Raw genomic sequence first — 15,984 nt, 5'->3', positions numbered from 1 at the left:
ACTGCCTTTCCTATTGTGTTGCCTCTCCACTCTCTGTTTGGATTTGGGTTCCCTCTTATCACTAATGGCTGGCTAAAAAAACTGCCTGCCAAAAGATGTCATTTCTCCTCCACACATGGAAGGGAATACCTTCGGCAGGATGCAGGAACAGAAATCAGATCTTCTGGATCTGAGCTGCATTTCTCCACCCCACACAATATGGACATTAGGGTAACATTTTGCCATTTATTGAAGATACCTTGAGACATGGTCTTGAAATACCTTGAAATACGATCAGTAAACACAAACTTTTATAAAAAGGCCATGGACTGATACCAACATGTATAAGATTTAAACACTTACCTTTTCTTTCAGAGAATTAATATTTTGATTAAGGTGAAATAAATTTGTCTCCATTTCATCTACCTTTGAACTTTGCGTTTTAATGACAGAACGAGAGTGATTCAACAGACTCTGAAAATAAAGGCAAAACAAAATGGGAATCAGCAAACTGAACACAAATACAATATGGAATTAGGAAAAATTCCAGAAAAGCGCTGAAATGAAACTTTACAAATCAGCTCCTACTGCCATTAGTAGATGAAGAGATTACTAAATTGTAAGACAGAATTCAACAGAAAAATGTTGCCTGGGTGTCCTGAGACTTGAAAGTCACAAACTCTGATAGCAATGAGGAAAAAGAAGGGAAATGTTAGAAATTCATCTGCAATGGGGCCAGAATAATGCATGGAATTTTAAACATGCTGATTTCAACAGCTTTAAAAATCTACCAAATTCTGTGTGGACAATGAACAATAGTGGATGCTCTTTATAAATAGCTGCAATTTCCTGTGAAATGATGCCTTGTTTATTTAAATGTATAATATTTCTATTTTGAAGGAAAGTCATAGGCTATGATTAACATTTAAATAAAATCAATGTCATAGCAATGTATTTAAAATTATAAGAAAAAACAGAAACAATAAGATCTTAGCAAGAGCAGAATCAAACATTTCTAATGTTATTTAGAAAGTTTCAATGATTTAGAAAGGTCCTGCTTTGCTAAATCAAAGCAGACAAAAGAATAGATGACTCTACCTGAGGATATTCTAAAAGGGAAGGGCTGCAATCAAAAAGATTGTTTCTCCAGCCTATCTTCTGCCTATCTTTTATGGGTAGCATGAAAGTGCTTTCAAAGATGAAATAATTCAGAAGATGTTCATATAGGAGAAGATAGAGTAGGTAAAGGACTTGGCTCCCAATCATGCATGGTCTTTATGAATTGTGCTTGGAAATGAATTTGCAGTTGATTTGACTATTCTCACAAGATATCTCAGATGGTAATTTTAACAGATGCATTTTCCCACAAAACTTTATTGAACTTCAACAAAAATATAAAATACAAAAATGAAAAAAAAAATAAAGTTGAAGAGAGGAAAGGGGCAGGGAAAAAGCAAAATTGGGGGTGCAGCCAAGAAGGAACAAAAAGCTGTAGAAAAGAGTAATTTCCAACTTTCTTTGGTACAGATTCAAGGATTGAATACAATGCTCCTTTGAACTAGAATAAAACATAGCACACAGTACTTCTGCAGGCATAAACAGTTCTAATCATCAAATCCCAAGGCTAAAAGTTCATTTATTTCCATTTCAAGCAAAACTTTAGCACTATGCTTTTGACTAACTAACCAGAAAAAGGCAATGGCAAACCATTTCTATACTGCTGCCAAGAATACATGTCCACGAAGTGAGCAGAAGTTGTGCAGGAATTGGGCTGAGTTAAATTTTAAAGAAGGCTTCTAAGACAGATGCATGAATAATACATTCCAACAGTCTAATCTGAATTGGCTGCTAGGGTCTTTCTTCTGAAGTGGCATTAGAAAGAGCAATGGAATGGATCACATCAAAATTCAGAATCATATTCCAGCCATATAAGAGCATTTAATATGACATTTCTAAAGCGCATTTCAGAAGTGTATTCAACCTCTGGAAAGTGTACCCAATCCCATGGAAAGCCAGTTTTTTTTTCAAGTTACCTCCAGTTGCTTGCTACGGACTTCCAGGTACTTCATCTGGCCCAGCAGTTGGGCACTAGTGTTGATACTTTGCATTTGAAATTCAATCACTCGGAGCTCACTTCCCATTGTACTCAAATCCTCCAGCAATGTGATTACACAACTCCCACAAGCTAAACAAAAAAGAGCACACATGAAAGAGTTTAAAGTGTTAGTTCTTGTATATTAAAAAAAAAAAAGAATGGGTCTACTGAAAACAATTATGGGACAAAAAGATATTTCCAAAAATTTTATCTGTTACTATAGCAAATAACAAAACTGTTCAAATGGTGTCATAAAACTATGTTTGTCATACAACTATACTGCTTGTCTGCACTATGTTACTGTCACAACAAACAATAAAACCATACACATGTAAGAGGGAAACCAAATCCTTGGATTCATTCTTTGTAGGTTCAACCTTTCCTAACTTGCTGCCCTCCAGATGTCTTAGATTACAACTTTTAGCATCATCACTGTTCTGTTCCCAGAGAAGAAGCATGGAGACGAAGTGGAGTAACAAAAACAGTCTTCTTTTATTGCAATTCACCAACAGAACAGAGAACAAAAATGGCGCAAGCCCTTTTATAGTCCTCTGGCAGAGACAGCATCAGCCAATCATTCCACGGCATTCTCCCGCCTTGTGCATGCGCACAAGGCTGGAGACAGTCTGTCTGGTCCCGGGCAACCACATGGTCTGCCCGGGCCTTTCTGCAGCTTTCCTCAGCCTGCTGAGTCATTCAGCAGGCTCAGGACATAACAATCACCATTAACAGAGAGATTCCCTCTCATTACTAGGGGTTTAGATAACTTGTTCTGAATAGACCTATTATCCACAAGAAAACAGCAGATTTGTTCTTTCTAATCTCTCAAAACATAGTTCTTTATTAGTGCTACCACGTTTTCCCGAAAATAAGATTGGATCTTTTTTTTTTTGTGTCCAGAAGAGGCACCAGGTCTTATTTTTTGGGAATATTGTACTCACCTCCGGCACTGACAGCCCCGCCCAGCCGGTCCACTCCTTCTGGGGCCGAAAGAGCAGCTTCATTCTGCAGCTGCATTTTAGCCTGCATTTTGCAGTCAGGCTTTTCCGGAAGGCCTCTGCAGCCGAATACCTTGTAGAGTGAATCCATAGCTCGGTTCTTGGCTGCACAGGCCTTCCAGAAAGTCCTGACTCAGAAATGCAGGCGTGGCTGCAGAAGATGCCGCAGAAGAAGTGGGCTGGTGAGGAGAGGCCCGGCTGCAAGGTAAGTGGGGGCGGGGAGCAGATCTACACCCCTACCCTTGCCCTAGCTTGATTTTTAAGTGTGTGCCTTGCCCCAAAACTAGGGCTTATTTTGGGGGTAGGGCTTATATTAGGTCCACCCCCAAAATCAAGCTAGAGCTTATTTTTGAGGTAGGCCTTACTTTCAGGGAAACACGGTATATAAGCAAGTTTTCAGACGAAATAAGGTTTATAACTTACAATTACAATCTTCATTTGGATCTATGTCTTTTGGTTCTTGGCTGATGCATTCTGGAAATTAAAAGAAAAAAAAGAGGGAAAAAAGTAGAATTAAGGATGCAACAATTATAAGGTGTGACGTTCTGAAATGTCAGAAAGCATTGTGTTACTGATGCCCTGCACACTCCATTGAAAGCTGCACATTGTTAAGCAGGTAAAAACATAGGTAACAAGTTCCCTAGAATCAATATTGTATTTTTTAACTTTTTTCTTTCTTTACTTAATTTATATGCCTCCCAGCTCACTCTCCACAGTGGGAAGCTTGCAATAAAAATACATTAGAAAGGAAGTTTACAGGATCTTGTAGGGTTCTCCCCAAAATTAAATTTACACATTGCTTTCTTGTTTTTTCTCAAATAACAGCTTCAACTAATGTGAACAAATTCTACCATGACATTGGGTCACCCTGCTGGGCTCTTCAGAAATCCAAGGCATTATTTACTAAATCTCTTAGCAGGGAGGAAAGCAAGGTAATTCAAGGACTCCTGAACTCATCCACTGATTTAACTTGTTGAGCTCAGAAACAAAAGATGTGGCATTAAATGGTAAAATATAATCAAAACATTCAATCAAAACAACCATATTTATGGTAAAATATAATCAAAACATTCAATCAAAACAACCATATTTATGGTTCTTGGTAACATTACATTTAGCAGTGTTTTGAGCTATTCCTGTACAACTCCTTCCCTTATTAATCAGGGAAGGGTTTGGGTTAATGCAGGTGTCCACACTGTGGCTGTCTCTTCCGCCAGTATAATTCTATTATCCCAAGAGGAGGAATACTGGCCTCTAAAGGAGTCGTGCTGTCAAACGATTGCTGGCTGCCAAGTCTTTAAAAGACCTTTTCAAAACAGACTCCTCTTCCTATACCCCAATTCAGTCCATAGCATGATACAGTGATGAAATACTATAAAATATAATAAAGGTACTCACAACCACAATTGAGCCCAAAATTTATGTTGCTAAGCAAGACATTTGTTAAGTGAGTTTTGCCCCATTTTACGACCTTTCTTGCCATCGTTGTTAAGTGAATCACTGCAGTTGTTAAGTTAGTAATATGGTTCTTAAGTGAATCTGGCTTTCCCATTGACTTTGCTTGTCAGAAGGTTGTAAAAGGTGATCACGTGACCACAGCACACTGCAACTGTTATAAATATGAACCAGTAGCCAAGCATCTGAATTTTGATCACGTGACCATGGGAATGCTGCAACGGTCATAAGTGTGAAAAAATCATAAGTCATTTTTTCAGTGCTGTTGTAACTCTGGACAGTCACTAAACAAACTGTTGTAAGTCGAGGACTATATACGCAGCACAATACTTATATCTTGTGATTTCTTCCGACTTCGAATATCACCTCATCTCATTAACTTCAACCTCCAAGCTAATGCAGTTTTGCAGGACAAGCAAATACAAAATTTGAGACCTATCCTGCAAATATTGCTATTGAAGATTAAGTAGACCAGTTTTCTCAACCTCAGTAATTTTAAGATGTGGCCTTGAACTATCAAATTTCCCGAGCCAGACTGAATATTGAAGTACTCTATCACTTTTAATCACTTTTATCTCTTGACACATAAAGAAGAGTACCAATTAAATATGTCATGTCATTGGCTAATAGGAATGAGAACATCTATGTAATTCTATGTAATTATAGAATTCAATAAGCTACTGCATGGCCACAATTAAACTAAGACTCAATACACTTCAGCAAAACCACAATGACATCAGGATTTGCTAAAGCAACTGCATCTAGACTGAACTTGTTCTAGCAACTGTTAGTTTAAGCAGCAGCACAGCACTTTAAAATATGTTGTTTGAAATATATGTACCTACTTATGTAATTCTAGTAGTTTACATAAAAGAATTGGGAAAATAACATTGCCTTGAGATGGAAAGCATAATATATTCAAATAAAACATATATATTTCAAACATTTCAGAGACTAGAACTGAGAAATATCTGCAAGTCTCAAAACAAAAGTCAAATATGTGTCCTTGGCAAGTGAAATTTTCTCAGACACAGGCCTGGCTATGTATCCTTGGGCTCGCCTTTGGCTCTGGTTGAGGAAAGTTTCTTGTTGGTTGGGAAACAAGTTCCAGTAGCTCTTGTATATTCTTGTTCTTTTGGGTTCCGTGGTTCAGCTCCCTGCTTTCTTGTTCATCTCTAACAATTGCCTTTGACTCAGACTTGAAATGTAAGTCCTCCTGCATCATTATATGGGCTCCAAGTCTGACATCTCCTCTGAGTAATACAGAGTGCATACAATGCATGCTGAGTAGCAAATCTGTCGATCTTTAAATGTTGCCAAAATACAACATCCTACATAGAAATAAGAGCGCCAATCCAGCAAATTGAATTCAAAAATCAAACTGCAAAGCATCAAACTCTATAATACCTGTATGTATTAATTAGCAAGCACTAAGTAAGTGAGCCACAAATCTGTAATGGTATGTGGGAATGACTTTGGGAGTTTGGGACCAGAGTCGCTGTCTAGGGAATGGTCATTCCCACATACCCTACATAAAGGGATACATTAAAGTGACATTATAAGAATATTGTTGATAGACTAATATTTTCTTTTAGATAAAATTATATATTTTAATTAGTTTTTCAGATATATATATATATATATATATATATATATATATATATATATATATATATATATATTATAAAATGGTTATTTCTTTTTCTATTATCATCCATTAATGATTTTTTTTATACCAAACTTTATTCTGATTCAGAAATAACTAAACAAAGCTAAAGAGAGACACATTATTGAAATCAACTGAAATCAACTGGAATAATTGATGCTATACATAATCATAGAATGCATTTAAGATTGCTTTAATTCTGCTGGTAGTTGTGTTGTTAAAAAAAGACCCACAGAATTAGGCAATTTTACATTTGGAAATTCAAATTAAAACCTTCAGCATCTTTCATTACTGGCCATGTAGGTTGACGCTGCTGGAAGTTGTAGCTCAACAATATCTGAATATATTCCCAGTGCCTATTGTTCAAGTTTATCTTTCTTGAAACTTTGAAACAATCAACATTAAAATTGTATAGAAGACATTCATAATTCATGTAGATCTCTAAATTACCTGAAGGCAATGAGCAATGAAATCTGTAGGATGTAGGACACATAAATCTGGATCATGCTGTTTAAACATTAACTAACACATTTAATTACTTCATTAAAACCACAAATGTGTAAAGCAGTTTTTTCAAATACAGAGGAATTACAGCAGCAGCCAGTGGGTCTTGGGACTTGTACTTCAGCAACATCTGAAGAGCTAGACTTTTCTCATTCTTATACTAGTCTATCATTTGTAGTAAGAATGAACAGCTATAAGCACAGAATTGAAAAAATATAACTTTTATTTGCACAGGAGTCTCCCTGGTAGACTATTTTCAAATATTCCATGGTTTCCTTTTTAATATTATTCAGAAATATTTGTGTCACTTTACATACCCCCAGTCAAGCGATCGCATTTTGTGAGCTGGCCATTCTCCAGGCAATTACATTTTTGACAGTATCTGTATTTCAATGGATTTCCAAAATAACCAGGAGCACAGCTGCAAAATAAATTAATGAACAAATAAAACACGCAAGTGATATAAATCACCTGACACTGAAAAGGTTTCTGCTGGCTTAAAAATCTGCATCACATCCATAAATTTTAACAATTTGTGTTACAATTGTCTAACCTGACCAAATAATAGATATTGCTTTTTAGATTTTAATTGTATCTCTAATTTGATAAGCCTTATACAGAGACAGTGCAGTCCAAAAAGATATTTGACTTATTTGATATCATAAGAATCTGAGCACACTTAGCTTTCTGTGGGCTGCATCGATACTTCATACAACTCTTCAGATTTAAAAACATCAGTGAATACAGTATCTGCATCTAATGCATAATTGGGCACTAGTGCAATTTATTTCAAAGAACATGAAATTAAATAGTCCTAAACGGGATGAACAGAGTATTCTGAAATTCTGAATCAAGGAGAGCAGCTTATGCTTACTAAAGAGAGCATTGTGTGCATATGAAGCCTTGTAGCATTTTGGACTCCGGCCCAATCATGAAAATATGGTCTCTGTTTAGAAAACAATCTTTTCCAATATGTTAGTAGTTTCCAGTTGATATCTGTTTTAACTTTCTACATAGTAAATCAGTATTGAGACAAGTCATATACCTTTCACAATGCTTTCCAGAATAGCCTTCTTTGCAAAAACATTGAATTTCTCCATTATCTTCCAGACAGCCAGAAGCAAAACTACATGGTAAAAAATACAGGAAACATGAAAAATCTGAAAATAGCTTTTTCTTTTTCTTTTAAGGCATATTTATACAGCTTATGGGGAAAGGAAAATGTAAGGGCTATGTTACTGTCTGAACATCAAATAAAAGACTAACAAAATAATTTCAGTCTCAGACAAGTTGCAACTATTTTTGCTCATACAACATTCCCTATTACCTTTTTTTTTTTTTTTTGCAAAATCAGAATGCAGTCCTACAATCCTGAAAACATATTGCAAAATGTGCAATAATAAATTAGGGAATAAAAAAGACAATTGGATTATATTTTATTATTGAACAGTAGCTGAATCTGCATGTTGACCTGGGAAATCTAAATATCTCCATTTTATAAGTTTATAAGTTGAAAGGATAATTTCCATGTTCATTAGATCATTGAACAATAAATAAAATGGTGTCTATATCTAATAAAGAAAATTATTACTTTTCTTTACTTTAATGTTACTCCACTTTAATGTGAAGAAAAGCAAAGTTACTCCACTTTAATGTGGAGAAAAGCAAAGTTCTACATTTAGGCAGGAAAATCAAAGTTATAAGTACAGATTAGGTGAGATCTGGCTCAAAAACAGTAACTGTGAGAGGGATCTTGGACTTGACTATGAGCCAGCAGCCAAAAAAGCTAGTACTGTCCTGGATTGTATAAACATAGGCATAGAATCAAGATCATGTGAAGTATTAGTACCGCTTTATAAAAACTCTAGTATGACCACACCTGGAATACTGCAACCAATTTTGGTCACCATACTACAAAAAAGATATTGAGACTTTTAAAAAAGTTCAGAGAAGAGCATCTAAGATGCTTGACGTGATGGCCCGTTGCCTGGAGGCCGTACGGGTCTGGATGGGAAGGAACAGACTCAGACTCAACCCTTCCAAGACCGAGTGGCTGTGGCTGCCGGCGCCCCGGCATAGTCAGTTGGTTCCATCACTGTCTATAGGGGGCGAATCCTTGGCCCCCTCAGAGAGGGCGCGCAATCTGGGAGTCCTCCTGGATCCACNAGTAGTTTCCAGTTGATATCTGTTTTAACTTTCTACATAGTAAATCAGTATTGAGACAAGTCATATACCTTTCACAATGCTTTCCAGAATAGCCTTCTTTGCAAAAACATTGAATTTCTCCATTATCTTCCAGACAGCCAGAAGCAAAACTACATGGTAAAAAATACAGGAAACATGAAAAATCTGAAAATAGCTTTTTTTTTTTCTTTTAAGGCATATTTATACAGCTTATGGGGAAAGGAAAATGTAAGGGCTATGTTACTGTCTGAACATCAAATAAAAGACTAACAAAAATAATTTCAGTCTCAGACAAGTTGCAACTATTTTTGCTCATACAACATTCCCTATTACCTTTTTTTTTTTTTTTTGCAAAATCAGAATGCAGTCCTACAATCCTGAAAACATATTGCAAAATGTGCAATAATAAATTAGGGAATAAAAAAGACAATTGGATTATATTTTATTATGGAACAGTAGCTGAATCTGCATGTTGACCTGGGAAATCTAAATATCTCCATTTTATAAGTTTATAAGTTGAAAGGATAATTTCCATGTTCATTAGATCATTGAACAATAAATAAAATGGTGTCTATATCTAATAAAATTATTACTTTTCTTTAATGTTACTCCACTTTAATGTGAAGAAAAGCAAAGTTACTCCACTTTAATGTGGAGAAAAGCAAAGTTTTACATTTAGGCAGGAAAATCAAAGTTATAAGTACAGATTAGGTGAGATCTGGCTCAAAAACAGTAACTGTGAGAGGGATCTTGGACTTGACTATGAGCCAGCAGCCAAAAAAGCTAGTACTATCCTGGATTGTATAAACATAGGCATAGAATCAAGATCATGTGAAGTATTAGTACCGCTTTATAAAAACTCTAGTATGACCACACCTGGAATACTGCAACCAATTTTGGTCACCATACTACAAAAAAGATATTGAGACTTTTAAAAAAAGTTCAGAGAAGAGCATCTAAGATGATCAAAGGCTTGGAGAATAAAACATATGAAGAATAGCTGCAGGACTTGGGTTTGGCTAGTCTTAAAAAAAGAAGAAATAGGGGTGACATGATAGCAGTATTCCAGTATTTGATGGGCTGTCACAAAGAAGAGGGGGTCAAATTATTCTCCAAAGCACCCAGAGGGCAGGACAAGAAACAATAGTTGGAAACTAATCAAAGAGAGAAGCAACCTGGAATTAAGGAGAAACTTCCTAACAGTGATGACAATTAACCAGTGGAACAGCTTGCCCCCAGAAATCATGCGCGCTCCATCACTGGAGGTTTTTAAGAACAGACTAAACAGTCACTTATCTGAAATACCAAGGTTCTTGTGCTTGACCAGGGGGCTGGACTAGAAGACCTCCAAGGTTCTATTCTATTCTATTCTATTCTATTCTATTCTATTCTATTCTATTCTTAGTCTTCAATATTATCAGGACGATCTGTGGCCTTCCTGAAATGGCTGCATTACAACCCCCACAATTGTTCCCCATCAGTTATAACTAGCTGGAGATTTTAGCAACTAGAGTTCAAATAACATCTGGAAAGTCATCTTCTAGCCATCTCTGTTATTGCCCCAGTTCCCTTCCTTTTTTGAAATCAACAGCATGGAATCAGGGAGAGCTCAGTAGCAAAGATGTGGTGCTCTATGCTAATCAAGCAAATATAGGCCTTCCCTAAAAAAAATGAAGGTTTTGCTCATTACAGTATGTAGCAAATACAATCAAGTCTTTTAAGTGCTTGTAACAATGGGGAAATTAGCCTTTAAGGTATCACAACATTATTTTGGTTTTATTGAAATGAACTAATATGGCAAACTTTCAGTTTTCAATATTGATTTCAGTTTTCAATTTTCAATATTTATGTTTTTTATTTCTATTATGTTTTAATGCACTCATCGTATTCAAAGTAGAAGACACACAAGAAATGTTCGTTGTATTTGGCGAAATAAATGAGTAAAAGCAATGAACTTGCTTTAAATATATTTTAAATTAATACCAACTAAATAAAATATATTTTAGGCCAAACTAGTTGCCAAATTGTAGTCCGAGTCTTTTGCACCATGAATTTCTTTTAAAGTGGACTGTAGCTGCGATGATGCAGAAAAAATGTGTTCTCTCCTGTCTCCTCCTCAAGCTAAATTCCTCCAAAAGTGCAGATTTACATTTCAACAATGCCCACTTAGGATGTTAGTTAGCAATTATGGTAATTATGGGGATTGATGCCCAGCACATCTAGAGGGTACCAATTTAGTAAAGGCTTTATGAAGGTCATGAGTCACACTGCAATAGAGCTTTTAAAAAATATAATCCAATAGGAGATCTGATCCAAGGTCATCAATATCTCATTTGAAATGGCTACTTATTTGTGGTAAATGCACTTAAAATTAGAATTTGTGGAAATTGCTTTATGATTTTTTTCTTTACAGGGAATTTCTTATTTTATTTTTTATGAAGATGTTCAAGATGAGTGACCATTGTCATCTTACAGTCCATGCATAACAAGCCGCAATGACACCAAAATTCTATCATTTGTGCTTCATAACATTATTGCACAAATGATAGAATTATCTAATAGCTGTTTTTACTGTCATAAAAACACAGTATTTCCACCAGGGCAACTTTGAGCAAAGCACAATAAATACAGCTTCCCATTCTCAGCCCAACAGAGTACCTGTTTGTATAAGGGCAGTGACATTCCTTACAAAGTCCTTGACTGGCATCTCGAAAGTATCCTTCTTTACAGCGCTCACACTTTTCTCCAGCAGTATTATGTTGACAGTTCTTTTAAACAAATATATATATAAAACCAGAAGGTTAGCAGTTGTCTTGTTTTTCAAGTTTATTATTAATACCAATGTGAGAAAATGACAATTGATATGCTCCAAGCCACCACATATTTACCTTATTGCAAGACTGAACAAATAAATTAGACCCAGTTAGTGTCTGGCTAAAGGGTGTGCATACAATTGTTTGCTGCTTAGTTGCAGAAGTAATAGCATAATATTAATGACACAGAGGGTCACACATTATTAATTTAAAGTAGCAGGTGTTTCACAATTAAGATACTCTTGGTCGAAAGTGATTTAGCAGTTATAATAAAGTTTACTTTCACCTAGCTTGTAGGTTCTCTTAATAAATAAATTACTCTGATACTTTGATCATCATCTTAGCTTGCATAGATTCATCGCTTAAAGCAATGGGAGTATAGCTCACCAGTAAAAGACCAATTGGTCTCATGAGGTTTAAATATTCTTACATTTATACAGACTGATCTATGTAACTTGTTGATACGTATTTTTATTTATTTGTATCCCATCTGTATTATTTTTACAAACAACTCAAGGCGGTGAACATATCCAGCACACCTCCTATTTTTCCCCACAGCAACAATCCTGTGAAGTGGGTTGTGTGACACTGACTGGCCAAAGTCACCCATCTGGCTTTCATGGTTAAAGTGGGACTTAAAGTCACTATCTCCCATTTTCTTGTTCAGTGCCTTAACTATTAGACCAAACTAGCTCTTATATGATAGCTTAGAACAGGGGTGTCAAACTGCCAGCCCGCGGGCCAGATGCGTCATGCTGAAACCGCACCCACCCCACTGCCGGCAATGGAAAAAAAGTTGTGATACGTTGCGACACGTCATGTTGCGAATTTGACACCCCTGGCTTAGAAGGACTGGAAAAATGAAAAGCTGCCCCACCAACATGGATATTAAACCCTACTACAGTATTAATCATCAGTCCTACTCTCCTGATATTAATATCATTCCTCTGTCATAATACATCAGTATTAGGCACTGGGCAGCAAGGAACTTTATGGTGTTTAAAACTATATGACTCCCTATCTTCTGGGTCCATGTATTTTCTATCCATATGAACAGTTCTTAGTCTACCTGCTACTAGTTGATTAAATTATTTACCTGTGATCCTAAATTTATTATTGCTTTTTATCTAGAGGAAAATATAATAACACCTTATATTTTTTTTTAAATCTCATTCAGTGTTGCATTTCTGAATGGAAAGGAAGACTTAATTAACAATGCTAACTAGCTACCCAAATAGAATGCATGCTATAAAAACTGATTGCAAATATGATATTTATCTAATACGCAGTATGAATAACCATTGGGGCTACCAAATCTGGATTGCAAAATAAAAAACAGACAATTACTAGATCACTTCTCTATGCTACCATTTAGGAGTCATGTGGACTTGTGCCACCCAATCTGGTAGCTCTGATGGGCATTAATGATAATTAGAACAATACTGAAAAAGTTAATATTTAGAAAATTCTTGTCTTAGGGCAATGTACATTATCTAGCTCTTGCTGGTTGTATTTGCTTGTTATGGCCTGTTCCTCAATTGAAATGCCTTATGATTCACACCTATTTGGAACAGTCTGATTTGGCGAACAGCTCCTACATTTAAACTCAAAAGGGTTTGTCAAAAACAAAGTCAAAAAAAGTATCGTGCAATTTCAAAGAACTCTGTGCGGGCAATGAATAATGAGTAAGTATGAGCAAAAAAAATGTGGGCAAAGAAAGGCTAGGCTGTAAATGTATTTACTTAAGAAAAAAGAATATTTTTTCAGTATAGTATACTATAGAGAAAAAGGCAATGAAATATTTTACAAGTCTAGTATGCAAAAAAAAAAAGCAAGCCTTAGAACTTTTATTCAAAAAGTATTGTCAATCATGCTCCTTTATACATATTTGCTTTGATTAACTAATTTCAAAAGGAAATTATACCAAAAAACAACATTGCTGTGTAAAGATCACATGTCTGGGTAGATTAACTTTAAAGTTCCTTTACCTATGCTTATAAATAAATCCTGCTAATGTTTACTCTTTGGTGAGAACTGCTATTACATTCCATGGCTGCATATTTATGACTGCAGCTTAATGAGCAAAACAAGTAAAATGAAACAAGTTTTAAAGCTGGCTTAACATCCTGGTTTATTTCATTATTCATTGCTCAGATAGATCACGAAACCCATAATTAACATGACTCTTCACAGGAAGAAAAGAGTGAAGTGATCTAGCATCTGATCATATCTCAGCTTGTAAGTTAAGTTAACTGTGCACAAGTGCAACCTTGGTAACTCTTGTTGAAAGAGAAAAAAATATGAAATGCAGGCAAGCACAGCATGTGAAGACAATTCATGCTTCAAAGCTAACAAACTTCTGTGGACATTTTTGCTGTAATAGATATGTCAGTTTTTACTGTACCTCAAAGACATTTCTATTTTTGCAGGCACAAGCAGTTTCTCTCAAAGTTATTACTGGCCTGAAGCAAAAGAAATTAATAAGAGCACCTGCAGCAGCATTTGTTGTAAATACTTACAATACAAATTCCAGAACCATCCAGGCATTTATCTGAATTTCCATTACAATTGCACAGAACACACCTTCCTGTAAATAGACCCACACTCTCACGATAGAATCCTGGACTGCATTCCTGGTGCATAGAGAAGAAAGGAAAAGTTGAATAGTGATTTGATAAGATTAGAAAATTAATTCTTTTAAAGTAGATATTGGAAGGTAAAAGAAATTTAATTATGGTACAGGATCACTGACATATTAGTACATATTACATAATGAATATGGACAAGTCACAATAAATTACAATATCTTGGCTTAATAAGATAAGATAATGAGACTTTATGGTTCTGCATACAAATTCTGCCTTCTTTTCTTCAGCCAAGCTGGTGAACAAGTCAGGAAATCTTCTAGTTTCTACAAGAGGGGTCCCCAACCCCTGGTCCATGGATCGGTACTGGGCCGCGGCATGCCAGCAACTGGGCTGCACAAACAAGCAAAGCCCTATCTGCAGGATGCAGGCAGCACACAAAACCACACCCCCTCCGGTCCGCGGAAAAAACTCTCTCCATGTAACCAGTCCCTGGTGCCCAAAAGGTTGGGGACCTCTGTTCTACAATGTCCCTTTTCATCCAGATATTAACCATAACCACTGGATAATTCAGGCTATTAAGCAAATCTTACAAAGAACTGTAATCAGTGGAAGACTTTTTAGTTTGCTTGATTGCTCCCAGGAAGGGATTGTATGCATAGCCAAAGCTTATTTACACCTCTACTTATTATATAAGATATGATTGAACACAAGTAATATTAATTTCAAAGCCCATGAACTACCTGAACACTGAAAATGTAATTGTACATATTAAATTACAGAGGTTTGTCAAAAAATATTTTATGAATTCTATTACTACATTGTTGATTTGATAGCATACTGTATATTTCATTTGCTATTCAGAATACTCTGAGATATATGTGCACTATTCATTAATATCTTTCAAGCATACAGCAATTAATTTCCAAAGTATTGCTATGATGGCAGTATATTGATTACTATCTTGGACTGAAAAACTTTGGGGAAAATTGTAGACTGTATTTTTCAGCTTGTGGAGAAAAGATGGATGGAAATAATAATAATGCAAATCCAGCCTAAACTGATGGACAGTGCACTGAACCATATTAAATACTACATGAATCCATGTTCTCTCTGTGCATACATACATGGGAGAAACACCTCAGTGTCACCTCCCATTGGACTTGTCTTTGACCTCTGACTGATTATGGGATTTAACTAAAGTGCCAAAAGCCACAAAAGTTGCAGACCACTGGACTGAGGATTGCCCCAGAGAAAGATAGGCCATTCACACACACACACACACACACACATCTTAGTCATCTCATGCAAGAATGCCACATCCATTAATTAAAATATCTTTGATAATTTATACATTATAGTCTAGTAATAATTTCTAAAACTAAATGTCTTTCATAAATTGAATGAAAACTGGTAGAAACAATTCAGAAGAATTTTTTGTCATCATCTCCATAGTTTTTGTGACACTAGATTATTCTCATCAAAAAAGGCAAGAAACTGCCTCTAACGCAGATTCATGTATTCTCTTTGCAGCCTCTGCCTTGCCTATAATTCTACTCCACAAGTGTCTAAGCACATGTTTAGTAGGCAACTGGATACTAAAGAAAGCGATAAAGCTGTGTAGGAGACAATTTTAGAGGGAAAGCTGCAGGAAAAGCAGTTGTTAAGAACCCCTCCTTTCAACATCTCTGCTGCAAACCATCTG

At 35.9% G+C, this 15,984-nt stretch overlaps 1 protein-coding gene across 1 annotated transcript in view; it reads right to left on the bottom strand.

The window, feature by feature from the left end:
• LAMA3 (laminin subunit alpha 3) overlaps nt 1-15,984 on the bottom strand; it is a 104,249-nt gene that overhangs the window by 37,341 nt on the left and 50,924 nt on the right. Inside the window, 7 exon segments of the mRNA XM_029284954.1 lie at nt 343-453; nt 2,013-2,164; nt 3,496-3,546; nt 7,015-7,118; nt 8,932-9,012; nt 11,540-11,649; nt 14,214-14,327. Coding sequence (XP_029140787.1) covers nt 343-453; nt 2,013-2,164; nt 3,496-3,546; nt 7,015-7,118; nt 8,932-9,012; nt 11,540-11,649; nt 14,214-14,327 — 723 coding nt within the window.

The sequence above is a fragment of the Protobothrops mucrosquamatus genome, unplaced genomic scaffold (assembly GCF_001527695.2).
Source record: "Protobothrops mucrosquamatus isolate PMUCROS unplaced genomic scaffold, P.Mucros_1.0 scaffold_11, whole genome shotgun sequence".
NCBI lineage: Eukaryota > Metazoa > Chordata > Lepidosauria > Squamata > Viperidae > Protobothrops > Protobothrops mucrosquamatus.
This window is presented reverse-complemented; position numbering and strand designations above follow the sequence as displayed.